Genomic DNA, 26,564 nt, shown 5'->3' on the forward strand with positions numbered 1-26,564 from the left:
AGCCCGGAGCTCGGCGGCTGCCAGCGGTGGCCGCGTGGCTCTGCCGCGGCGGCTCCAAGCTGCTCTCGGGAGCTGGGGCACGCCGAGGCCTCCTCCCTCCGTTTGCTCCAGCAATGCACGGAGAGGAGAAGGGTTTCCGGGCAGTGTTGCAGGGCGGCAGGCTGCTGCCGTCGCCCTTCAGGTGGGAGTTAGGTGCTGTTTGGTTATTCGACGCGGGATTTCCAAGCCCCAGCCCCGTGGGCATCGCTCTGCCGAGGCTCCGCGTCCCACGTCGAGCTGGGCGCGCGGACGGTCTCGCCGCTGAGCTGCGCCTGCAGGTACCGGCCCAGCGAGGGACGTCCCCGGGGCTCTCCTTCCTGCCAGCGTCCCCCGGCAGGAACCGCGACTCGGTGGATACGCGAAACCTGTCCTGGCAAAACGCTGTGCCTGGCTGCGCGGCCTCGGGGGAGGCGGCGGTAAGCGCCGGGACCGGCAGCATCCGCCAGGACCGCGTGGCGCCCTGGTGGAGGAGCTGGCCACGCTCTGCGGTCTCGCGGCCGCTGCGATTTCGCCCCCCACGTTTTCTTCCTTCCCCTTCGCTCGGTTCTGCTCCTGTCTCCCCCCCAGCTGTTTGGAAGCTCCACATTCCTTTCCTCCCAGTCATTCCCGTTTTCTAGCCCTGGGCTTTGCTTCCAGCCTCTCCTTCTGGCTTCTCCTCCGCTCCCTTTGCTCCAGTGACCAGTAACAAAGCAATTCGGGATGCTCCCATCAGGTTTTCAAGCCGGTGTTGCAACGAGGCGCCGGCTGCCCTCCGGATCGTTCCCTCCAAGCTGTCTGCGGACTCAGGGAGACGTCACCGGGCAGGCGGGCGGCGTTTCGCATGCACTGGACGGTTCTCCAAGAGGGGCGACCCCGACGCCTCCTTCCAACAGTGCGATTCTGCAGAGGCTGCAGGTGCCGCGTGGCCACGTGTCTCGCGTGGCCCCAGCCTGGCGAGGGCAGAGGGTGGCTGGCGGCAGCGCCGGCCGGGAAGCACCGCAGCGAGCCGGCACCGGGCTCGGCTGCCGACTGCTCCGCCCTGGGCCACAGAACAGGTTCAGGAGCTTTCCCAAATGGGGCCGGGATGAAAGCACAGCTCCGAGCCTCCTCCGAGAACCACGGCCTCCCAGAGCATCGCCCACCCCGGCCCCAGCCCCGGCCCCACGTGGGGTCCCCCGGCCCTGGCCCCGGGCACCCGCCGGTGCTGGCGCCGCGCTGGGACTGGGCAACCCTCCTTGGCACCGCCACCAAGGAGGCGGCAGCGGGAGGATGCCGGGAGTCCAGCCCCCGGGGCGAGCGGGGAGAGTCCTGCCGGGAAACTGCTGGGATGGGGCTGGGCAGGGCGCGTGCCTCGGGAACGACGGCTCAGCAAGGCCGGAGAGGCCAGGGCTATGGCGAGGATCTGTCCCTGCCGGCACCCTCCCAGCTCCTGCGCGCTCGGAGGGGCTCCTTGGCTTTATTCGCCACCTCTTAACACGCAGAATGAGGCTGCTTCCTTTCTGCACTGGTTTTCGCTGGGGTCTGGCTGGTTTTGACACTGGTGCCTGGTGCCCGTTTGGCAAACTGCAAAGAGGAAAACTCTCCAGAGGGAGATTCCAGGCCTGGGCTTTTGTGGCCGAGGGCTTGGAAACTTCCCGCTCCCCTTCTGCGGTCCTCCACCGAGACCTCCAGCCGGAACGGGCACACTACCGCGCAGGTAAACCGAGGGCAGCATTCAGCCTCCTACCCCAACCACTCCCCGTCTCCTCAGATACCTCTGAAGATGCTGGTTTTTCCTTCCCCTTCTCGCCAAGGCCGTCGCCAAGGCGGCACGGCCCCCTCCAAGGCGGAAGGAGCCGGGAAGCAGCCCGCGGGCAGCACCGGTGCGGTGATGCCAAGCAGCTGCCTGCCCGGCGGGACCCGTCCCTGGCAGGAGCACAAAGAGCTCCGGAGGAGGAGGAGGAGGAAAACAAGGCTGGGAGGGAAAGGCGCTCCCGGGAATAACACAGCATCTGGCCTGGGAGGAACCCGCTGAAATTGGGGAGCAGGGCTGGGCTGGGAAAAAGTTTGTCTGGGAGAAGTTAAGGGGAAAAGCCTGTCTGGAACAGCTACAAGTTACACCCGAAAGAAGTTACACCCGAAAGAAGACATATCCTGAATTGCAGCAATTCCGCTCGAGCGGGCTGGGTGCAGGGAGAGGTTTCCTGGGCTCCTGGCGCAGGGCGGCTGCTGCAGGGTTGCCAGCTCAGCCGCCCCGTGCAGGGGGTCTCGGAGGGGCTGCGGGTGCTCTCCGGGGGCTCCTTCCCGCTGGAGGGGAGCCATCCGGACCTTCCCAGGGTATTTGGAGGTGTGCAGAGAAAAGGTGCCAGGGCAGAGCTGGGGAACCAGCATTTCTGCTCAGGACTGGGTGTTTCCAGTGTGTTCTGGGGCAGTAAGCGGCAAACATCACCCGGAAAGCAGATGGAGGAGTAGCGGGACACCAGGGCTGCCAGCTTCCCTCTGGAAGGAGAACGGCAGGAGGGAAGAAACCTTGTGCCATCAGCAGGGAGTGATTGCAGGGAGCAGGGAGAGGAACTCAAGGAGCTGTAGCAAGGACACGAGGGGGGAGCGACAAGGGAGCCAAAGCGGAGAAAATGCACAATCCGCTGTCTGTGCCGGCATTTGCAGAGGCCAAACCTGCCCCCTCTCAAGCCTTTAAGAGCCTGTTTTTCTGCCCATGCTGGTCACAGCCGCCTCGCTTCGTTTTGGATGATCACTTCAGTTTTAGCACAAGAGGGCAGTTCAGGGACTTGCGGATTGAATTGATACTCAGAAACTGGTAGGTACCTTTATTGTGTTTATTTATGATTCTGCCTTCCTGGAAATTTGGGAATAAATATTTAAATATAAACTTATTTAAATATAAACTCCTTCCAGAGAAAGGGACAAACCGCCCGTCTCTTTCCTCTCGCTGCTGCACGTGTCTCTGTGATAGGCAGAGGACGGTTAGGACATCCACAAGTCACTTAATTTATTAAACTTGACAACAATTAATTACACTGAAATTAATGCACAAACACGACGTTTTGCACATGTCAAAGCCATACCAGGGAAAGCCAGGGTCTTGCTGTCCTGTCTTTCACTCTTTTCATTGTTAATTGAATCCAAGATGATAAGGAACAAGACAAGTTTGCACTCTCCAAGTGCAGGTCTCCAAGCGTTTGGGGGCATCAGAGGTGAGAAAGTCAAACCAGCAGTGGGAACCCGGCGAATGCAAAGAAAAACAAGGGGAAAAGGGTGAAGGCTGCAGATCCGACACCCCGGAGAAGAGGCAGCAGCACCTGGAAAATACAAGAGGTTTTGTGGCAGTGCGTGAACGTGCTGGCGGATGCCTGAAAAGAGACAGGCTCCTCTCACTGCTTTTCTTCCTTTGATGAAAAACCATAAACGCACACATTTATTTCCATGTTAGCTCTAATGGGGCAGATGGCTTGAAAATGTCACATGTGTGACGAAATGGCCCTGCCGTGTTTCCTGCTGGATGACAGGGTCACTCGGTGATCACGGGCTGCCACGACTGTCAGTGAATGAGGTTGGGCTGAAGCGGATGCACAGAGCGCGCGGCGGAGAGGAAAAGCTCGCGGGTGCCTCCCGCCCCAGCCGACCCCTGCAAAGCCGAGGAGACGCAGCTAGGCAAGTCGGCGGGAGCTCGCAGAGCTTCGGATGCTGAAAAGCAAGGTTTCACCCGGGTCTGGTGTCGTGCATTGTCGCACAGCAGAGCAGACGTAAAAATCCGTGTATTGCCGGGCTCCCGCTTACAGCATAAATAATCTGCAAACTTCACCCTGCAAACTTCCCTGTCGTGTGCTAAATCGGTTTGCTCCAAAGCTGGAAGTGTTTTCAGCACCTCGAGGTGAGGAAGGGATGGCCTTACCGGATCGTTCCCCTAAGCCTCCCACCTCACAACACTACTCAAGGAACACCGCATATTTGTAAGCCGTCATTGTAAAACCGAAGCAAAACACTGGGGATCTTGTTCTCCGCAGCGCTGCTCTGAAAGCAGTTTTGTAGAGTTGGTGTAAAGCCGTGAAAAACACAACCAGCTCTGAACACTCCCATTTCGCACTGGCTCGGTGTTACTGTAAACAACGGCGGAGCAATGGAAAATCCCAGCGCGGTGTGCCCCGTGCCTGCAGGACTGCGCCGGCCCGCCGGGCAGCGGCACGCAGCCACGCATCCCACCGCAAAGCTTTCGGGATGCACAGTGCGGTATTTGCAGAGTGCTGGTTTTATCAGTGCGATCTTTCGGGACGCCAGTGAGAATTGCGCAGTCAAAGCTTCGTGCGCCAGCGTGAAAATACCGTTAGCGAGCAGATAACTCCATGCCTGAGGCTCCGGGGTCCCCTCGCCGGCAGGCTGGAGCACCCATCGGTCGCTGCAAGGGCGGTCTGTGCCGTCTGGGCTTTGCCATGGGAGCTGGAGCCGGGCGCTGGAAACGTGGATAACATGCAAAACTGTAACGCGCTCACGTTCTTCACCCAGTACCCGACATGGGTTTCAGGCACTGCTTTTACGCAGCACGCAGGTGTTAGGGCTGGAGCCTCGAAAGGCGGCTCGCTCTTCCCGCCCTGCCTCGATCGCGCCGAGGGAATCACCAAAGCGCTCCGTGACTCGCTTTCCCTGTCTCTGCAACCGTCCCCGCACGAACACAGAGAAACGTGGCAATTACGCAGGTGTGCGTGGATTAATTTAGGGAATAAGCACACCTGAGTGTCTTGGAGCGAGAAGGATAAACTTCAGAGAGGCAGATAAAATTTAGAAATAGTTTATTTTTTTCGGGGGTGGGGTGGGGAGAGGGGGTACATTTCACTGCTGTTTGCAGGCAGAAGATGGGTCAATCATCAGCTAGATTTACATTTATTTTTTAGTCCCTCCATTGCTGCAGTCCACTATTAACCTCCAGCCTTCCAGCGAGCCGAAAGAGTGGTTTAAAAAATAAAAAAGGCTTTTTTTTTTTTTCCCCTTCGCGGCACCAGAAAATTTCCACTGAAAATCTGAGGGGGGGGAATCAACAGGTATTTCCCATCCCAATGGGCGGTGAGGGGAATAAATCTGCGGTAAATGCGTCATTAACATTTGTGGGGGAGAAGGGGGAAGGGGCGCCTCGGCCGCCCTCAGGGGCGCAGAGCCCTTTGCCCGCGGCGCGGGGCGCCTCCCGCCGCCGCCGCGCGATCCCATTTCCACGAGAAGTTGAGCCAAAACTTTGCGAAGTGAATTAACCCCCCCCACGTCCACACACACACACACACACACACACACACACACGCACGCACACCCGCCGCCCGCCCCGCGCCGCCGCCTCCGTTCCCGCCTCGGCGGCCGCGCGGCCCCTCGCGCCGCGCCGTCCCTGAGGGGAGCTCGCGCCATTGTCTGTGAGGGGATGGTCGCGGCACCCCCCGCCGCCGCGGCACCCCCCGCCGCCGCCGCCGCAGCCGCCGCCGCGCCCCCGCCGCCGCGCCGAGGGGCGCGGGGCGCCGCGCCGCCGCCGGCTGCCTCGTCTCCCCCAAAGTTTTTGGATCCGCGTCTCCTCATGATGTATGGATGATATATTGCATTGTGGGTGTCAATATAACTGACGGCCATATTTGCCGGTGCTGCTACTGCTGTAAACAACCCAAAGTGTCTGGGAGACACGGAGACGCTTCGCTGGATTTCAGGACGTTTCTCCTCCTCCCGCTGGCCATGTCGCTGGGAATGTCGTACAAGCCCAACTTGAACGCCCACATCCCCGGGACTCCCCTCACCCCGGGTAAGTGCGCGGCGGCAACTGGGCGGCAAGTTTGGGAGGCGCGCGGCGGGGCGCCGCCGTGCCGCGCCGGCACCTGGGGCGAGCCGCGGACTCGAGTTTTTGTCCAGCCCGCTATGGCGGGGCAGCGGCTCCGCGCCGGCTCCGCGCCGCCATTACCAGCGCCCGCCCGCCCGCCCGCCGGCGCCGCCAGCCCGCAGCCGCCGCGCCGCGCCTCGCCTCGCCGCGCCGCCCCTCCGCGGGGGCGCCGCGCCCGCCGCGCCGGCCCCGCGCTGCCGCCGCCGCCGCTCCGGGGCTCCGGCCGCCGGGTTTCCTCCATGCTCGGCTCCCCGGGGCGGCTGATTGATCTGGATCAGGAATATTCCGCCGGCGCCTCAGCGAGGACCGCTGCTGGCGGGACGCCGCAAGTGCCGCTCGCGCCGCGCCGCGCCTCCCGCGCGCCGCCGGCCCCGCTCTCCTCAGGGGCAGCGGCGGCCGCCGGCCCCGGGGCGCCCGCCGCCCGCCCCGGCCTCGCGCCCCCGCCGCCGCCCCGCGCCCCCCCTCAGGCGGCCCCGCGCCGCCGGCAGCCCGGACGGGGGGGCGACCGCCCCGCTCCCTCGGAGCCTTTTTTTGGAGAGCGGAGGACAGGAATTGCTCTTTATTTCTCCCCAAACCCCTCTTATTATTTTTCCTTCCTCACTGGATCGGTACAGAAGTGCCAGCTTCCCTCTCTAAAAAGTTTCCTTGATGGGATTAACTTTTTTTTCCTTTTTTTTTTTTTTAACACTCCTTCTCCTTGATTTATTTCATTTCCGAAGGTAACAGCCAGCGGGTGGTTTTGCTCGCGGTGAGGTGTTTGCTGTGAAAGTGGGTCTCTGTATCGGGGTGCGTGGGCATAAATCGGAGAAGTCCGAACAAAGCCACAGCGGCGGTTGCTTCGCTGTGGGATATTTGGAGGGGACCTCGCTAACCGGTGCGCTCTGGCTGGTATTAAAACAGAACCAAAATGGAGAAGTTGGTTCTGACTTAAAAAAAAATAAAAAAATCGTATTGCCGTCTTCCTTTTCCACAGCTCCAGCCTGCAGGGCTGGCACCAGACGATCTGCGGGCAGAAATACGACTGATGTTTTGAGAAGGGAAAGTTTTGCTGTTGGGTTCAGGAGGGAGAAGGAAATCTGCCTGGGGGATTTTACAGCGCTGTTTGGGGTCGTAATCCTGGGATACGGATGGACGAAGGGGATTAAGGAGATGCACCCCTATTCTTGCTACCGGAGAGTGGCAATTGCGTTTTGCTGTAAGGAGCTGGCACCAGCCGGTGACCGAGCTGAGGTGCCTGCGCCTCCGACTCCGACGCGCAGGGGAGCTTTGATCCTGCAGGGAGCTGAGCCCGGTGGGGCTGCGCGCGTGGGGAAACTCGGCGTGTGCGGGGAGCACCCTGGGCCCCACTGCTGCTTCCCGGGGGGGGGGGCCGGGAAGCAGGGGATGCGCTAGGATTTGTGACAAAAAGCAAAAGTGTCACCAAAAAAAAAAAAAAAAATCCAACACAGAAAGCCCGTCAGGGGAAACGTTTCTCCCCCGAGAACCTGTGTCTCGCTCTCTGGAATGGCCGTAAAATTGCCGGGGAAACAAAGGTGGTGTTTTGTGGTGGTGTGTGGGGGGGTGGGGATTAGGTGGTGCTGGGGGGATCTGAGTGTGGCCGCGCCGCGAGGGAGAGCTGCAGGATCCCGGGCGAACGCCGCTCACAAAGCAGCCGAGGGGTGAACTTCTGTCTCCGGTCCTCCTGCTGCCGTGCCTCTGTGCTTTCGAATGCTCCGGCTGTGATCGGGGTTTTAGATTCTTTCATGCAGTTTTATCTTTCCTTCCTTTCTTTTTTTCTTTTTCTTTCTTTTATTTTTTTCAAACGTTTTGTTTTTCTTCCCCTTAATGGCAAGTTAGCAGCAATTTGCTGTCAAGCTGGGACTGTCTAACTTGTCCTCTCTCCTGAGTTCAGATCACCCTCAAAACCCCCAGGATCTTTTCAATGAAAGACCGTCCTCCTCAGAATCCAAAATGGGCTCTCTCTTCCCTCCCTGTCTTCTGCCATTATCCTCACGCACCAGCTCTTCCTCTAGCTAGTGGTATTGCCAGCACCGTGGCCTAAGGCCAAGGGAGTTAGACAAAGCAGTCCTTGCAGTTGCACATATTGCATTCAGAGTGATATGACTGCAAATGGCCCCCTCCTCGCTGAAGCTTAATTCTGAGTTGAAGGAGGTTTCTTCTCTATTGTGTTTAAATTAAATGCCACTGGCCAAGAGGAGAAATCCGAGGTTTGCTTCCAAACCTGGGGTGAAGGAACCTCACCCCCACCCCCCCCTCCGTCCTGCAGAGGAGAGGAAAACAGGAAATCTGTCCCTTTTGGCCTGAGATCAGCCCTGCAGAAGCCTCTCCATGTGAATGCTGAGTATTTTGGTCTCAGCTGACAGAAGGGCTCTGGCCAGCTGTGGATCTCGCAGGGATTTTCCTCTGGGAGATAATGCTGCTTCTCTGCACTGCAGGGCTTCTGGTGCAGGAGAATTTGGAAAGACAGTGGCAGCTCAGCTCCTGAAGCAAGCTGTGTCCTTGCTGCAGAGCTAACTCCCTTCAAGTTTAGGTTGAGAGTGGCCACTCTGCCAAATCATGTTTAAACTGCCCTCGGTGAGTGGCTTGGTGGGATGAAGCAGTTGTGGTTGATGGGTGACAGTGCTCTGTTCTCGCACAGGAGCATGTTTGGGACTCAGAGGACCTGGGCTGAAGTCCTGAGAGAGGGGGGCTGCCTGGGGGGAGGAAGTAAGTAAGAGACTCCGTGGGGCTGTCAGCAAATCTGGGGATGACTGTGGGTGAGGAGAATGCAGCTACTCCGCAAGTGACTCAGGATGCTGGAGGCACCCGGGTGCTGACTCCTCTGCCTTGCACCAGGCTGAAGGAAGGAGAACACGTCATCACAGCAGCATTTGGTGCCTGTGCCTCTTCCCCTTGCCCAGCTCAGTGCGGATACCCAGCACAGGGTGCCTGCAGCCAGACTTGCAGTGTTTTGTCCGAATTGTCTGTAGTCTCCCTGAGGGGCCTCCGCTCTGGGAATTGGGCTCGAGTGAAGCCTCCGGGGTGCTCAGTTCTAACCTGGCTGTGCTTAGGGAGCCCTGTTAAATCTCCTGCACAAGCACCTTCGCTGCATGGGAGCTGAGAAGGAGCTCTCTTGGGGATCGGCGATGCTGCCTGTGCCCTCCCAGCCTCCTCAGATCCTGCCATGTCCCGGAGAAACCAGTGTTCCCCCTTCTAAAAACTATGTTTTGATCTGTTTTTCCTTATCTCATTTATTGTGCTGAATCCTACAAAGTACCATTTCCTCCTCGTCTGCCTCGTGTTTTGTATTGCTTTTTTTTAATGCTGTTCCTCTGTAAGAGGGCCAGACACAGAGCTGAGGTAAAGCACAGCATCTCCATTGACTTCAGTGGGACTAGAGAGATTTACACCAGCTACACAGCTGGTCTGGAGTTTGTCTTTCCCCCAGCTTTTAGGCACGTTCCGGCTCTGTTGTGGATATTCACCAGCATTCCTATTTTTGTTCAGAGCACACACAGGATCTGCGAATAACAGTTGTAAGGTATGGACACTAGCAGAAACAGCTTGGGTTTTATTCTGATTCCCACAGAAATGGCAGCTTTTAAGACAAAACCCTGTTCCTGTAATAAAGTTTTAAGTCTTTGTATATAGGATCTGGAGAAACAAATTTCAGCAGACCGTGACAAGGGAAGGAGCTGCATCTTGGCACCACGTTAACAAGTGGTGATCTGTACAACAGCTACTTCTGTGGCTGAGGACCAGTAGGACTGTCAGTGCACCTGCCGCATTTCGCAGAGACTAGGATTTTCTCGGTGAAAAGAGCAAGTTCTTGCCGAGAGGTGAACTGGAGAGAATTTTGCTAACTGGGTCTGTAGCTCATAACTGGAGAGACCAGTTTCCCTCAGTCCTGAGAGATGATAGCCAGCACAGTAGGCCATTCCTTACCTTACGTTACCAAGACAGCGGTGCAGACTTGCATGAGCAAATGGCTTCCTTGTTGCCCTCTACCGAGATAGCATGTTTGATATTGTTGTCTCTACTGAGGGGTTGGCTTTTTGGAGTGGGAGTAGTGATGAGAATACTGTCTCAAGGCAATGCAGAGAGCAAGGGGTTTGTATATTAGCAGGGTGGATAACTTCCAGGCAGTCCAGCTCATGCTTCCCTCCCTTTCCCTGCAATGTAAACTGAAATTTTACTTTGTGGGTTCTTCTTTTGATCTCTTTGGATTTGTTTAAACACTTCACACAGGTGGTCTTATGACTGTCATTGGATTTGGCATGTAATACAGTGCTGGTTCCCTGCTCATCTGAAGTCCATGTCAAGTTAAAAATGATTTGAAAAGAAATGTTCTAAGCATGTTTCAGAATTTATTATTTTCAAATGAACTTGTTTAGCCATTTAGAAAATTGGCATTTTTGGCTGTGTCCATACATGTCCATGGCTGTTCACTGTAGTATGGTTTTCATGATTAGCAAATCCCTTCGTCCTCCCCACCCACCATGTGTTGGTTCAATTGCAGAGTGGTTTTGGTTCATGTTAACTTGATTCCTTTTGGATAAAACTAAACCAGAAACTCTGCTCCAGTTGTACAACACTGATGCTCCGTCTTTTAATGGGAACATAAGAGTCTGAACCAAAGATTGGACGCCTTTGAACTGCATCTGTGGTGGGGACACTCAGTCCAGGGGCCAGACTAAATCTAGTCTGAAGTCACACCCCTCACCCCAACTACATGTGGTATAGATGTACCAAATACTTTGATCTTCTGATCCATTCCGGTTGTGCCAAATAACTTACTAATGTAGAAATAGCCTGTGTTGTAAGCTGGAAAAGAAGAATGGTGGGGAATCCACTAACTGTCCTTTGCTTTTCTGATTAAAAAAAAGGTGGAAGAGGGGGGAGGAGGAGACATAAAACATGACCATTATCCACATGGAAGGTTTAAATAGAACAACAGTACTAGAGGAAAGGTCCAGAATACTACAGATCAAAAGAGCAAGGCCTCTGGCTGTTACGATAAAGAATGCCCTAGTTCTTGAGAACGTATTTGTGTGTGTGTGCGCTAGTGTGGGTTGTTTTTTTTTTTTTGGAAAGGAAATAGTTTTATTCAAAGAAAGGTCTGTTTCTACCATAAGGGCTGTTTGAGGGGGAAATAAAGTTGGGTGAAAGTATAACTTTCACAGCCAGTGCTATAAGGAATGTTTTGTGCAAATGAGAACTGGGTCTATTATTTTAACTGGAAGTTATTGGAAGGTTGGGGAGAATTGGGGCTGTCAGTGTTTTAGCTCTGGGTTGGCAGCTCTTGTACAGTTCAGCATGTTGCTTGGCTGTGCAGTGGATCTGCTTGTGCAGACATGCATGGAGTGTCCCATGGATAGCAGGGAGTTCTAGCTGAAATTAAGCCAAAGTGTGTAGAGGGCTAAGGAATCAAATAGTCTCAGAGTGAGCCAGAGTACTACACCTATGATTCAGGCTGCGTTCAAATACTCGCCGCAGAAATGGCTGTGCTGGTTTAAGATGTTACCTCCTCCTTTGCTGGAGGATACTTGTCCCATAATGTAGCTGGCAGAGCAGCTCACGTGAATGTTTCTCTCATGTTTCATTGCAAAGTTATCCAATTTAGGACAGAAGAAATTACATTCTCCCAGTTAAAATATTCCAGCCTGCTTGTCTCGTACTGGATACTATCAGGAATCAAACGGCAGTCATCTGAAGCAGATGAGGAATGTTTTCACGCTGTGTGGTAGAGGCAGTAACTTCCAGCACAGGGCTCTCTATAAAGAGCTAATGAGTGCTACCCATCAAAATGGGAACAGCCTTCCTGTTGCAAACAACTTCAGCTTGAAGCGAGTGTAAAACAGAGGTAGAAGCAGTGAGATTCCATGGGCTATGCCATGCGCCTCGGAGAAAATCCTGGCTACAGGGATCTCGCCTTATGTACGGTCATGTTCACGTGTACAAAGGGTTTGTAAAATGGCAGGAATTTACACAAGTTTTCCAGCATCTTACAAACTACAGGATAGTAGAGAATCGTATATCCAGTGGGGTTGTTTCTTTACTCGTCTAAGTCAGTTCTGCATGTATAACTTGGTGAGCTGAGTAACTATTACTGATTTTATTTTGCTGCTTGTGAGGGTAAAATGGGGTGAAAATTGAGCTGTGTGGATGTCATGGCATCCACTTGAAGCAAATCAGGTAAGAATACCCCAGTGTTCCTGCTCCCACTGCTTCCTTGTGGGGTGCACAGGGCTCTGGTGAGCTCCCTTTCCAGTTATTTTTCCAGCAGGCAACGGCAACAGATTTAGGAATTAAAACTCAGACCAGCAAATTGATATCGCTACTCAGGCTTCAAGACGGTAGAGGAGGTTTGTACAGATCCATTCAGCTCCTATCAGAAATTAATGGGAAGATTTGTGGTCAATGGGAGTTTAGGCATATAAAGCTTGATTTTAGTTCCTTTGTCTGCCAGGGTGTTAATTGGGGCTCAGAGAGACCACTAGAAGGAGGAGGTTTTGATGCAAAAATCTTATTTCTTTTTGTTGCATTGCTAGATCCCCAAGATTAATAAAGCATAATATTCTTAAAAAAAATCACTATTTCTGTGGGGGAAAATGCTTTTGAAAGTCTTCTGCTTGAATACAGAAATAAGGATATTGTTGGCACAGGAATAAATGTGTTAATAAAAAGCTTTGTATACATTTAATTGGGAAAGTGGAGGGAGGAAAGTGTGTATATTAATTTAGGTTTTAAATAACAGCAAGCACTAAGACAATTTAGGATGTAATACAGAGTCTCACTTAAGTTCAGTACCAAACACACTCCTTTTTCAATTCTGTCGATTCTTAACTGTCTTGTCTCCATTGTTATTTTAACATGAGAAAGCAAGCCTCAGTTTAGATCTCCTCCCTTTTTTTTTCTTTCTGCTGAATACCTAGTCATCAAACTGATTTTCTGACTGGGTCTCGACTGCGAGACTTGCTGGCCTAATTTTTCTTAGTAACTATAATAGCAGCAGCTGGTGTTCCTTTCTTTTTTTTCTTTTTTTTTTCCTTCCTCTCTCTCTCTCTCTCTCTCTCCTTTCTTTTAAATCTGAGATATACAGGATGCTCAGACTTGCAGATGTAATTTTGGGTTAATTGAGTAATAGTCATCCAAGACTCATGGACTCTCCCTGAGATTAATGTACAAAGTGACAGGTCAAAAAGCTCAAGGTCCATTACCCTCTGAGATACTAATATCCCCACAATTAATTTCATTTTTATGATTGCATCATCTTAAATTGAGGTGAAATCAAGGATTTTTCATTTTTTCTCCCTCCAGCTGAGTTTGACTGGCGCAACTTCTGACACGGGTGCGTGGAGGCTGGTACCATGGCCAAGTCAAATGCTTTTCTTTGTTCTCTGGGCCTGCTGCTGCTGATAAAGTGGTCGGCGCATGGCATTATGTCTTATTACATTTTTGATGCAGACTGCAAAGAAACGGGTAAACTCACCATGGTTACCACGATCTGTCATTTGGCAGGGCATTCCGTACTCAGCAATGGCCTCTAGTGTCTGCATCACAGCTCTGCATATATTGTGGGTAAAGTAGACAATGCAGCACCCCTGGCTGCTGAAGCGACAAGTCTATTGATCTGATCGCTAATTTAAATCAGTAGCGGTGCTAAAACTCCAGCAGCAGGCCCTCCTGGATAGTTGTCTACTGAAAGTTCCTCTTGCTTGTTTTTATAATTCAGCGTTAATTCAGTCACTGCTGGGATCCAGCTCCCATGCTGAGACCAACTAGTGTCCACTGCAGTGCCTTGTGGAGCTGGCTTTCCCATCTGTGAAACTTTCTCGGTCAGCCGCTAGATTTGCTGCTTTGTCTTGCCACATCACATGCCTGGAAGTTTTTGTTCTTATCTAGACATTCCTTGCCTTATCTTCATACAAACCAAGAATGTGTCATTGTTTAAATCAACATAATCTGCAACAATCAATAAAGTATCTGTACTGTATTATCATCAACTGATACAGTGGTGGTGAATGATCTTGTTTGCTGTTTTTCATGGACTGCAGCTAAGGTTTGTTCTGTGGGTAAAGCAGGATTGCGGCGCCTGGTCGTCTGAGTCCCTGCCTTGATTCTGAACCAGTTTGGAGCTCCCAGGTCTTGTATGTATGTATGTATGGGGGACTGCTTGCAGTAACAGTTTAGGAACAAGTCTTTACAGGATGGGTCTTTTGTTTTATTGTACATGAGGAAAAATTGCTTAAGTCTTTCTTTGCTTAATTGAGGTAATTAAACCTTCCTACCTTGCAGTGCAAGGGACTCATTAATGTTTTTAAAGCATTTTGAAATCCTTGGAGGAAGATGCAGTTTGCTGTTGTGTCATGTTTGATAACTGTTGAAATTCAATCATCTAGACTTGAAATATTGACTGAGCTGTACATACAGAAATCTTGCAATTGTTCACATATTTTGAGCTGATAATGTAATGAACTAATTGAAAATGTAGCTGACAACTCTGGTGTTCCTTCACAGCGCAGGAGCTGTGCTCTATGGGTGTGTGGCTTTTTGTGTGTGTGTGTTTTTTTTTTGTTTTGTTTTGTTTTGTTTTTTTTACTGTGCTTTAGCAAAATGTGATAATTAGCTCCATGTGAAACCTGAGTAATGGAAATGCAGACTGTAGCACCCTAAAATTTAGCAGGTTAATTAAAGACAAAGGAGGAAGTTTGCTTTTTTTAAGGTGGCCTACTGATCATCCCATTTTACCATCACTAGGTTTTCACTAGTGAACTAGTTAAAATTAAAAACACACTCTCTTCTTGTAGTGAAGATGACACCATGATGATATCATGTGATTAATCCTAAAGTGGAAAAAGATTTCCCAACTGAGGAGGACAGGGAGTCTCTGTCCCGCTGTGTTTAGCAGTGCTTTTATGGTGTAACTGCTGGCTTTTTGTTTCTCTCTTTTTGTCGTGAGGGAAAATCTGAATGAAATCACTTGCAACTTGAAAACAAAAACAATGATTTACATAGTTTTGAGTCCCGGTGACTTGTAGCATGGGTTTAATTTAAATTCAAACAAAGTCTGGTAAATAAGATCTGTTTCTCATGTGGGAAAACAATTGGGAATTTCAGCAAAGGAGTTTGTAAGGGGAAAGATTTTTCAGACAGCAGCCAGTCTGTGTCTGCTGCCTGCAGGCAAAGACAGCAGCAACAGTGGATGCAGGGGCACTGCAACTGCAAGAGTAGAAAAGAGCTGCTAACTCTAGTGGTGTAATGCTCCCTTAGTCCTGAGTCTACAATCCGTAACCAGCAGGTCTTGCAACACTGTTGTAAAACGGGCAGCATAATCAGGCCCTCTCAGAAAAAAACAAAAAATTATTTTGATATTTCTCAATTCCAATTTCCTATGTTGAAAAATTGGGAAAAAAGTGTTCTGATTCCTCGATTTTTGAGTAGTTTTTTCAATAGATCACATTAGAGTCTGTTTCTATAACTTTTAGTTGACTTGATACCCTGTTGATTTGAATATAATCTGAATATGATCTTTTATAACATTAGAACATGTAACCATAACCAAAAGTGATGTTATTTTTCCTTTAGTTTACTTGTGCAGTACAGTCTGACTGGCTAAAAATGTTTGACATCACACAAAGAGGAATAATGGTAGCAACTCTTCAACTCCGATGTTTTACAATGAGCAGCAGATCTGATGTACCTCATCTGACTGTCCCCTATGAATAGTTTTGGCATCAGCTGGAAATAGTATTGAGGGTAACTTGCATTGACTGTGTGATGACACTTTAAGTTGCAAAATTGCTTTCAGATAACTTGTACTGAAAAGGTAAAAATAGCACAGTACATTAGACTCATCTATGTGGAATGTATATATGCAAAAATAGGGCTCCTTAATATTTACAGTTTGTCTAGGCAGAACAACCTGTCATGTTACACTCTTTCACTTTTAGGCAAACAATTTGCACTGATAATGTTGCAGGCTGTGCTATTTTCAAATGTACAGCGAACATCAGAGAAGTGTTAATTTAACTGTTCTCTTCCTCGCAAATAGTGTGACTCTGAAATGGTATTAGTGTGCTTAGAAAGAGGTGAGAGGTCATGGCTTTAGAAAAGAGAAAAGTTATCTAGAATGTGTCCCAGTATAACCAGCTAATCTATCTCTAGATAATAACTGCATTTTTTTTCCTTTTCTCTTTACAGCTGGGAGTGTTCATTCCCCCTCCACAAGTATGGCAACATCTGCACAATACAGACAGCTTATAAATGACTATGGACCCCCATCTCTAGGCTATACGCAAGGGATGCAGGTATAGTTCAGCTAGTTGTTTTTCTTTAATCAGATCACTGACCCTAGGTTTGCATAGTAGTATGAATTGTGGCCTGTAATCTGAGGTGTTCCTCCCTCCCACCTAGCTTTGAAATCAAACCCAAATGGCAGACTGATTCATCGCACATGTCTTGGGATCAAATTAGACTAAGCAGAGTGCTGAGTGAGATTAGTTACTAATTAATTGTTAGTTCCTCCATTTCTGACTAATAGTGAACCATGTCTTGAGTTATGTTCTGATAATAAGGGCTATAACATATTATTTGTTAAAAAGTAATATCCCTACATCTTTAACTGTTTTCCTTGGGTAAATTTATACTTTAAAATTTACAGCCTCATGAAATGTGTGTTACAGAGATTCCTATGGGCTGCTTTCATGAATCTAGCTGGTAAACTTTCTGTGAAACGTTTTTAACATCTTAACAGGATTCCCTTGTCCTCTGGGTAGCTTTCTTGTATCTGCTCCCCAATCTCTCCGCCTAGTGAACTCTTCCACAAAATACACACCTAAACATTACAGAATCTCAGAAGCGTTGAGTTTGGAAGGGACGTTTGGAGATCATCTTGTCCACCCCCCCACTCAAACAGGGTCACCTAGAGTAGGTTGCCCAGGACCCTGTCCGGATGGCTTTTGAGTATTTCCAAGGATGGAGACTCCACAACCTCTCTGGGCAACCTGTTCCAATGCTCAGTCGCCCTCACAGTAAAAAAGTTTTTCCTTATGTTCAGAGGGAACTTCCTGTGTTTCAGTTTGTGCCCATTGCACATTGATAAAAGCAGAAGGAGAGTTAAATAAGCAGTTCTCAGGTTGCTGTTTTTGCAGGACTGATTGAACTTATGTTTCACTTAAGGTCCCAATCCTGCAGCCGCATCCTCCCAGCTGATCCCTATTTTCCAAGGGTGCATAACATTGTGTCCAACTGTAGGAGCAAATGCAAAAAGAAATCATGTTCATGTAATAAAATTGAAATTTTATTTTTTAATAAAGTGTCTTCCAGGGCAGTATCTGGTATTTCATGAATTTCAGGTTGCTGCTTGTTTTAATTATTTTGTTTTTAGCAGTATTTAATTGAGATGATTCTACTTCCAACTACAGGGCACCAGCAGCAGTCAAGTACCACAGAGCAAATATGCAGAACTTCTAGCTATCATAGAAGAATTAGGAAAAGAGATTAGACCCACATATGCTGGGAGTAAAAGTGCGATGGAGAGGCTAAAACGAGGTAATGTTTAAAATTATTTTTAAAAAAGTGTCCTATACTCTTTTTGCATAAACTGCTTAAATACTGTTTCATGACAACTGTTTCCTTTGAAAGGAGACAGCTCTCTTGAGCTGGTTATTAAGCTAGGCGTATTAACAAGCAACTGAATCTTTGGGATATTCTGTTCATGCTGTGTTTGATAGATAAACCAGTGAATGAATGTATTTCATGTGCACAAAGAGAGTTTCAGTTAATAATTCAAACCTTATTTGTATCCCTTAATGTGTCTATCGGACACATTCTGTCAGATTCCTGGTGACTGACTTACCCCTTCAATTCCCTTTTCTGCCTAGACTCTAAAATATACAGTCAAGCATTGTTTACTTCCTCTCGTAAACATCACCCTTCTACTTGACCCAAGAGTCTCTACTGAAGTGTATTTTGCTTAAAGAAATTTTACGTTGTGCTAAATCACACTGAGCCGGTGGTGAGAAGGGCTGAAAAAAAAGAGATGTAGTTAATGAAAGCTGTGCAGAGACTAAGACTTCAAGCATACGTATTCCTCCTCTATCTGGAGTGTCTGGCTGCTTAGGCTCCATTACTTATTGTCAAGTGGACATCATTAGGAGTCCACTAATCAGGGTCTAACAGTGTCCCAGGCCTAGCTGAGGAGGCCTCTTTAGCTTTGCTTAGTCAGCTAAAAAGGGTCACGTAATTGCCCCTTCCTTGCAGTGTAAAAGAAACCCGCACATGCCCTACCGCTGACATCAGTTTGACATTGTCCTCCGCAGGAGACATGCGAGGGATATTTCTGAAGGAGCAGTGGGACATTCCACCGCTCTAGCTCCTGAAATGACCCCGAAAGGCCCTCGACAACAGTTGTGCTGGGTGTTCTGTCCTCTGCCAGCATGATAGTTACCTTTTCCTCCCTTTCCTTGGTCCTTGTGCCGAGTTTGGCTCATGCATTCAACCTTGAATGGGAATCTTACTGTAACAGACCAACTTCACCACCTTGCAAATCCCCTTTACATTTACCCAAGACTACAGAGCTGTGTTTAAGACTCAGCCATTATAGGAGAGTAATATATCTGCCATGACATGCAATAAAATGACTAGTAGCTGTTCTGGGAAAGGATGCAATAAAGTCTGCTGATGAGTGGTAAGTGGAATCTGGCCCAGCTAAAATCAATGTTGCTGGAGTCTCTCTTTATTGCATTGCCTGAGTCAGTATTAATCATGAATGGCAATAGGCTAATGGGGACAACTTGAGAGACACCAGGAGAGAGGCAGATGTTCTCTTTGCTGAACAGCTCAGTTAGGTGAGAGAAAGTTGTTTTGGTATTGCAGTGAGTATTTAGTTTGTTTGCTAATGTAGGTTTAAGATTCAATGCTGCAAGTGTGACTGGCATGCCAGTATTGCAAAAAAATCCCAAATAAATACCTTTTGCTGCCATCTTTTGGTCACAGACATATCCCTCTATCCATTTTGGGAGCCTTATGGCTGAAAGAGCATATGCAGGTGTGAGAGAAAGACTGAATGAGGGTACCCACATGTCTGCAGCCTCCATGGCTGTGTGGAGGTTCTTCCTGAATAAAGTCTCTGTCCCCAGCTCCACCTGCTCCTCAGGACAGAGGCTACTGACCTCTAAAACTGGCCAAATTCCCAGTGTTCTACATAATTCAGGGTAGCTCTGCTGCATAAACTGGGCATCCTGCCACCATATCCAGGTCTAATGTGCTGCTTCGAGTATGCATCCCTGGATCCCACAGCTGCAGGCTTTACCTGCTACGTGTCGATTTAACCCTCTGCAAAGCCTTGGACCCTAGGAGTCCCAGGTCACTGTTCCTTGGGGGTAAAGGCTGTTGCTCTGATTTGGGCTAGCAGCCCTCAAGAGACAGAATCCATTATCTCTAAATGGAGATTAACATTGCTCTGTTGCCTTACTGTGGTTTCCCCACCTTGTTAAGGAGCATGATTGATTAGAGAAATCGCCCTAGTCTCTATCTGGTCCTGTCAGTAGAATATAGCCTTGTTTGTCATGGGGAAAATCTGCCCAGAATGTCTCATATTTTAAGATCTTACTCAAGCTCTTGTTCTTCTAGCAGCTCTGAGAATATGAATCTAGATTCCATTCCAGGATTAAGAATCAAGGTTCAGATTGTTGGAACTCAATGCAACAGGACTCTTAGTGGAAAATTCCAGCTTACATCTATCAAATAAGAATAGATATGGCAGCATGTAAAGTAGTGATGATTTACACTGGGAGCTGATCCAGGGTTAGGAGATAACTTTGTGCACACACCACTAAAAATTTCCTCTTATTCTTACAAGAGGCAGAACCTGTGTTGAGGCAGTATTATGAAGACTCAGATTTTGATGCATCCTCTCTGAGGAGAATTACCCCATGGCATTAATTTAGGCTTTTAGAGCTTGCTAAAATGACTCCCCAAATTACTTCGTCGTCTTTCACCCCACTGTAGCAAAATAACTGACAGGTAGGCAAGATGATTTTTTTTTTCTCTAGTTAAACTCCTGATTTTAAAGAGGCCTGCACTGCACCTTAATTAAGGTGTACCTGTCACTGCAGATCTACAAAGCTTATAATGCTCCGATTCCTGGTTTGGTCCCTTTTCAATTTATAATGACAGGTTGGAAAAGTCAACTTCTCTAGCAGAGGCTAATGTTTGGGAAGGATGTGGCGGGAGAAAAAAAAAGTCTCCTTTTTCTGAAGCATGCTGTGATAGCTTTGGTAACTCAGAATAGAAATACATAAACCTTTCTGTGGATTGTCATTGCAAGAGTCACCTGAATAAGATGATTTAAAAAATGTCCAATTCTTTTGCAGGCATTATTCATGCTAGAGGACTAGTTCGGGAATGCTTGGCTGAGACTGAACGAAATGCAAGATCCTAGCCCACTAATTCAGTTACAAGATTTTCCATCTCTTAATGAAGAAAAAGTAATACTTGTTCCTTTGACTCTTGAAACATTCAGATGAGTTCATTTATTTTGAATGTTTTACCTTTTTTTGCCCTTACAAAAGTGTATAATTAAGAATGAAAAAACAAGGATTTTTCAACTTACTGATGGTTTGCATTTTGTAAAGACATTAAAACTCCCCAAAATGTTTCTAAAACATGAAAACTGAATTGCATGCAGAGGAATGCTCTCTCTCTCCCAGGCTATATTTCAGTTCTCTTCTTAGCCAGCCACAGTCTCATTCTGTTTTTCTTTTGACTATATTCACTTAACCCCAAACTATCAAAGTTTGACATAAACTCTAAGGATTTTTTTTAATAAATGCAGAATAGCATGCTGTACCTAGTAGTCTGCTATGTCACAATTTGTCATACAGCATAGACCCTGCTTAGAAATAACCTTCCCCTCCTCTTATTTTTCCTTTTTTGTTCGTTTTGCATAAACATTTGCATGACTGTTAGTGCTTTGAAGTCCATTTAAAGTGCATGAGTTATATGGAAAATAGGGAAACCTATTAAATAATAACAAGGTCCCAGAAAGCTAATTTCTACATTAAGGCTGGAGATTTCAGTTTTAAGTTTGCCAAAAAAGAAAATTCTGGATAAATTACTAAAACTGTTATTTGCATCTTTGTATGTATTTATTACTTGATGTAATAAAGCTTATTTTCATTAACAGTTTGTATTAAAACTATGTACAGTCACTTTAATCAAATTCACACTTTGTATACGAGAGAACTCTCAATAGATAAAGGTTTAACCTTCACGCAGGAGGCTCAAGTTCAAGAACAGCCTAGAGAATGGGACTGCAGAGTGCTGGAGACTTTCCATCCATGGCACAGTCCTGATGCAGTCATCTCTGCAGGAAGGAGGTACAGTTGCTAGGTAGTCTCCATTGTTTTTAAAATACACACTAGGGCTTTGGTTCTGAAAGCTCTCTCCCTTCATTGTTGAAGGTCAGAATTCAGTGGCAGCCTGTGACGTTTCTGTCCAAAAATTAAAGACAAAGTTGCCATTTGGCAATTAGACTTCTTAACAGTATTAAAATGGAAAAGTATGCTTCACTACTGGCTCCAAACTAACAGTAATAAAGGAAAAGTGGCTGTATGTATTTGCTTAAAATAGGAAACTTTCAAGATGAGTGACGATACTGAAATGCACAAACTGCAGCACAGTATAAATATAGTAAAAGGACTGTAAATGTACCACATACAATCAAATCTAAATCCTAAGGAAATGAAGTAATCTAGAATATCTGATACATATGGAACTACAGATACTTGAAGATAATAGAACATTCAGAGGAAAAAAGTTATTTACATCGTATCTTGGATGAATAGGACTGTTGCATTGGCATGTAGCTTCCAACATGTGTTTTTCTGCTTTTTTTTTTTTAATCTGTAATGATCTAATTCTACATTTGAGCTGGAAGAAAATACCTGATCAACCATCACTTGCAGGAGCAACACTCCCCCTTCCCCCATGTTCTTCACTGCTCTAGGTAAGATCTGTAAAGCTGCTGTTGAAACTTCATTCTGAATTGAGTGGAACAAGAACATTTATGCAGGCAGTTCAGCTGACAGATCTGAAGGGGGCAGCCAGCGATTGGCCACTCTTGTATCAGCATGTCTGTTTACACCATCACAAGTGGTATCACAAAGCAGCTTTTTTTGTGTCTCAGCTTAATCAGTTCACTGTTTATGCAGGATTTTGATGTCAGTGGAGGCAGTGGTCAAGTACAGATGGAAAGTTGAAACTTTTTATGGGTGTTCTTATGTATCGGAACTCCTAAGGGATCGAGTTTTCTTTTTGTCTCCGTTAACAATAGTGGAAACTTTATCATCCCTTTTCAAAATGATTGGATTATCATCTTTTGAATTTGGCAGAAAAACTGATTACTGAACGTGAGTAATGAGATGATGGCAGACAGAAGAAGGAATACATGACTGCTTTTAATACTTCAGTTTTACAGTAATAGCAGGTCACTACTTAATATTTTTAGTTGTGCTTATGAAGTCCTACAACATCTGTCAGTTAGAAAACTGCATTCAGATATAATGACATATTCTTTTTCCCTTACCCAATTAGGACAAGTCAGTATTTCACATGTTTATTTGCCATCTGATTGTTGCATCTCTTTAAAATGCTTTTTCCTTTCTAGGTTTTCCCTTGCTCTTCTTTTCTTCTCTTGCTTCTTCTTCTCTCCTGCTTTCTTCTCTTTAAAAACATCACTATCTTCACCTTTATAGAAGAGGTCAACCTTTTCCTGCAGGATTTCTCTGGCTATCTTTCGGTTCTGCTCTACTGATCTTGTTTGATGACACTGAAAAAATACAGTACGACATTTTTATTGTGACTTTAGCCTGTTTATTCTTCTGTTTTCCCTTTTACTCTATGTATTGTACCTGAACAAGGATTGCAAGATCAGATCCTAATTAGAAACTCTTCAAATAATTTTGGGTGAAATTACATTTGAATTGCCTGCCCATTTTTTTGAAGTTTATTATTTCTGAAACAGTAGATTAGGGGATGACTTACTATATTAACTTTATTTACTTGCTTTAAACAAGTTCTTCCAAAGAGCTCATTTCTCTCCTTCTTTTTCCTGCCACTACAATAAACACCCCCCCCCCCCAACCAAGAGAATTCTACCACCAAGAACTCCCCAATTTTTTTGCAGCCAGACGACATATTCTGGAGAGGCTGACTAATAATCAATTGTTACTGTAACTTGGCAGGCTGACTTTTGCATTAATCTTTAATTCTGTCAGCAAACACAATTGATTCCATATTACTTTGGAAAGTTGCTTCTGAGTTTAACTTAACTGTGTCTTTCCCTTTACATGATAAGGAAGTAAAGATTATTTTCAAAGGTAAGTTTTAGCACATGGTACATAGGCAAGAGTAATGCTTAAGAAGAATATGCAAAATGACTCTGATCACCTTGTTAAGGAAGACATTGTAAGACCTCACAAGGGAGTAGGAATGCAAAAGCTATCACTGGAAGGATAAGAAGATACAAAGAAAACTACAAAACAGTAGTGGTTGCCAAAGCCTAATTCCAAGATCAGCTTAGCCCCAAATTTATTAAAGTAATATTAACGAACCCTATTCCTTTCTGAGGTTCTTTACAATGCATATCAATAAACTCATCCTCCCTGACTCTTGCACTGAGAATATTCTTAACTATAAAAGATGGTTTGGAAGACATAATGCACTTTATGACTTAATGAAATAAAATATAATTACCTTAATGACAATCCCAGTTGGAATATGCTTCAACACAACACAGTTGCTTGTCTTATTAGTGGCTTGACCTCCTGGGCCATCACCTCTTACAAACTGTTCTTTTAATTCTGCCTCATTTAGTGCAAGGAGATTGGAAGAGTTCTTTTTTCCTGCTGCCTGGAATAAGGGCAGTCTGGTCAGGGAAAATTGTTGTTTCCTCAACATCCATGGCCTCCAAGATGCTGTACTTGCTTCTTTCAGTAAGAATGTAAAATGAAATAAATTTGGTGCATTCATACAGAAGTGAGGATACAGCTTCGTCTGGAAAACTGAAGCAGAGGAATGGAGTATACCATCAGAATCCTTGTTTTAAGATGATCTATTTTAGCCACACCTTGTGCGATACTTCAATATTCAGATTATTCTCAAGGGTATTAGAACTGGTTTCATAAACATTTGCCTTGAAATATTTACCATTCCAAATGGAATTTCAGTTCTGATTGCAACCAGATTTCTTAAAATAGTCAAGAAAGGGACCTGGAAAACAGTAAATAAATTAAGTCAGTACTCCTACCAACATTTGGAAAAAGGCTTTTTGCAAACAGCTGTACACAGAGTAAAACTGAACTTTGGGATTCCATGGTTCCAAGAAAGGATAAAATTGTTCGTGTTGTTCTTGTAACTTGACCTTTAAAATACAGTGAAAAAGGACAGAAATTATAGATGTTGATCTATAGTTTTAAATAAGGCCGAGATTTTACTAATTTTAATAATGTGTCAGAATTTTGCTCTAGGTGCCTTTACTGGCACTGCACTCTACTGGGTTCTGCCTTGCTGAAAATGGTACCTACAATTCACCTGTCTATACACGTTTTAACTATATCTAGGGAGGACAGGTGAGGGTGCAAGAATCCTTATCAGAGGTTTTCTTATAACAGTGCTAACAGTGCTCTAAACTACTGAAAGAAACCTGCTGGAGAAAGCCAGCAAGTTTACGTAGTGTAACTATACATTAATCATTTCTCAGCTTCTCCTGTACACTGGCTTATAGTCATGGAAGACTGCAAATGGAAGGTGGAGAAAAAAAAAGGTGACTGTAGAGCGTGGTCCAATATAGCAAATTGAATCAACTCCATTTCAAATCAGAAGCATTTTTCTGTGTTGATCCTGTCCACAAGTTTGCCCATTCTTCTCCACTCCCGTAACTTTCTAATTGGTCAATGAGGCAACATTGAGGGAGGAAGATGATCAGTGAAAAAGCAGACCACCCAGTTTTCCAACTACTGCTTCATAGGGTGACAATTTTTTTTTTCTTTGGGTCAAGTTTTTAATAGTAACCTAGGCAGAGAAGCATACATTGCATTTTACCACCTCATGGATAAAAAGCAATTTCAGGTCCTACTGCTGTAAAATAGCACTTTTCAAGAAATTAGGCAAACAATTAAAACAATAGATACTTTTATGGTTGAAATATTTTATTTGATTCAGAAGAAAATACTTCAGCATGTGAACAAGTGGCACTTAGCTATAAATAGCCATACAAGTTAAGTCTAAGTGAAGAAATCAATGTAATTTTAAGAAAGCTTTTATTTTAAGTCAGGACAGCCACTTGGTGGCAATAGAAGATAGCAACAACGTTTTGCTGAGGGGGGAAAAAAAAAAAACACATGTAGGAAGAGTTAGCAGAACAACTAGCTTTAAAGCGAGCCTTTCCTCAACAGCAGGCTTAATACTAGCCAGGCACTGCCTGTTAAAGTAGCCCTTTTTGTAACCAAGACTGACAAGTGTTTGAACTGTCTCATCTTAATAGATAGGCTTACGGAGAACATGAATTTTTACCCTATTTTTGCTACTGGATACTATAGCTGTAAAACATGACTAGGCCTAGAAGATACCTAGAACAGGAGGTTTCCTCAAGATTTCAGCACAAAAGACCTCCAAGAAGCACATGGCTTAGTGCAGAACAGAACTAAAGACAACCATGTCTTAACTCTAAAAGAGCTTTACCTGTAACGTTTTTAACATATTTTAAGCGAGGGCCGCCCGTGTCGATAAGAACGCTAACATCCCATTTTTAAAACAGTGCTAGAGATGACTGCTCGGTCTCACGGGGAAGGACGCAGGGGGGATGACAGGTCAGGAACGACAGTGCAACACACGCAGGGCGCTCTGCATACATGATTAAACTGTTTTAGAACAAGTGCTTTGCTGACAGGCCTCCCCGACAGCAGCCCGGGTTGTGCCACGCCCGGGGAACGAGAGGGTTCACCCAGCGCGGCCCGGCGGCCGCCGAGCACCCAGCAGCGCCCCGCCGGGACGGCGCCGCGGGCGGCGGGGCGAGGCCAGAGGCCCCCGCAGCGCCCCGCGCCGGGCGCGCAGCCCGCCTCGCCTCGCCTCGTCCCGCCGGGCTGACGTGACGACCCGGCGGGGCGGCAGCCCGACCCCCGGGCCGGTCGGGGGGGGGGGGAGGGAGGCTGAGCGCAGCCCGCACCGGCACCGGGACCGCCGCCTCTTACCTCAGGGGACTCCGGGCAGGCGCCGCGCGAGCATCACCGCCCCTCCTGCGCCTGCGCGGCGCATGCGCCCGCTGCACGGCGCGGGCAGCCCCACCCACGCTTGCTTCAAAGCATGCGCAGCTAATGAGGGGGTGGCGACCATCCAGCGGCTTGGGCTACAGCCAGGCTAATTGGTCCCCGAGAAGCCAATCGCTGCTTAAGGGGCGGGCTTACGCACGCGTCGCCTGCGTTACCAATCAGGCTCTGGGAAGCCGTCCGGCGCGTAGCCGCACCAGCCAATCCCCTCGCGACGACGTGAGTACCTTTCCACGTAACCAATCAGAGAGTAAGGCGCGGCCACGCGCGCGGCCAAGACGACCAATCACCGAGCGGAGCCCCGTCTTGGGTGCCCTCTACCGCACCACGTTCGAATCGCGGCCGCCAATCGCGGGGAAGGAGGCGGGGGGCCGCGCTTGTTTACCGCCTAACGG

General features: G+C 47.4%; 2 protein-coding genes across 4 annotated transcripts; one reads left to right on the plus strand and one right to left on the minus strand.

Moving 5' to 3' along the window:
- Positions 1 to 5,447: 5,447 nt before the first annotated feature.
- Positions 5,448 to 21,026, plus strand: CDK2AP1 (cyclin dependent kinase 2 associated protein 1). The gene is made up of 4 exons (XM_013958669.2): positions 5,448 to 5,785; positions 16,043 to 16,149; positions 17,266 to 17,392; positions 20,218 to 21,026. The coding sequence occupies exons 1-4, from the start codon at positions 5,578 to 5,580 to the stop codon at positions 20,283 to 20,285; spliced, it is 510 nt and encodes a 169-aa protein (XP_013814123.1). The 5' UTR covers positions 5,448 to 5,577; the 3' UTR covers positions 20,286 to 21,026.
- An 88-nt stretch (positions 21,027 to 21,114) lies between these two features.
- MTRFR (mitochondrial translation release factor in rescue) lies at positions 21,115 to 26,480 on the minus strand. Of its 3 annotated transcripts, none has more exons than XM_067307111.1 (4): positions 26,397 to 26,480; positions 23,600 to 24,115; positions 22,431 to 22,673; positions 21,115 to 21,336 (listed from the first exon to the last, which is right to left on the minus strand). In XM_067307111.1, the coding sequence occupies exons 2-3, from the start codon at positions 23,873 to 23,875 to the stop codon at positions 22,461 to 22,463; spliced, it is 489 nt and encodes a 162-aa protein (XP_067163212.1). In that variant the 5' UTR covers positions 23,876 to 24,115; positions 26,397 to 26,480; the 3' UTR covers positions 21,115 to 21,336; positions 22,431 to 22,460. The 3 variants fall into 3 exon arrangements, with proteins under 3 accessions (XP_067163212.1, XP_067163211.1, XP_067163209.1); XM_067307110.1 differs by lacking the exon at positions 21,115 to 21,336 and having other exon boundaries at positions 22,283 to 22,673; positions 23,600 to 23,907; positions 24,053 to 24,115; XM_067307108.1 differs by lacking the exons at positions 21,115 to 21,336; positions 26,397 to 26,480 and adding an exon at positions 25,586 to 25,743 and having other exon boundaries at positions 22,283 to 22,673.
- Between the last annotated feature and the right edge of the window lie 84 nt (positions 26,481 to 26,564).

The sequence above is a fragment of the Apteryx mantelli genome, chromosome 17 (assembly GCF_036417845.1).
Source record: "Apteryx mantelli isolate bAptMan1 chromosome 17, bAptMan1.hap1, whole genome shotgun sequence".
Taxonomy (NCBI): domain Eukaryota; kingdom Metazoa; phylum Chordata; class Aves; order Apterygiformes; family Apterygidae; genus Apteryx; species Apteryx mantelli.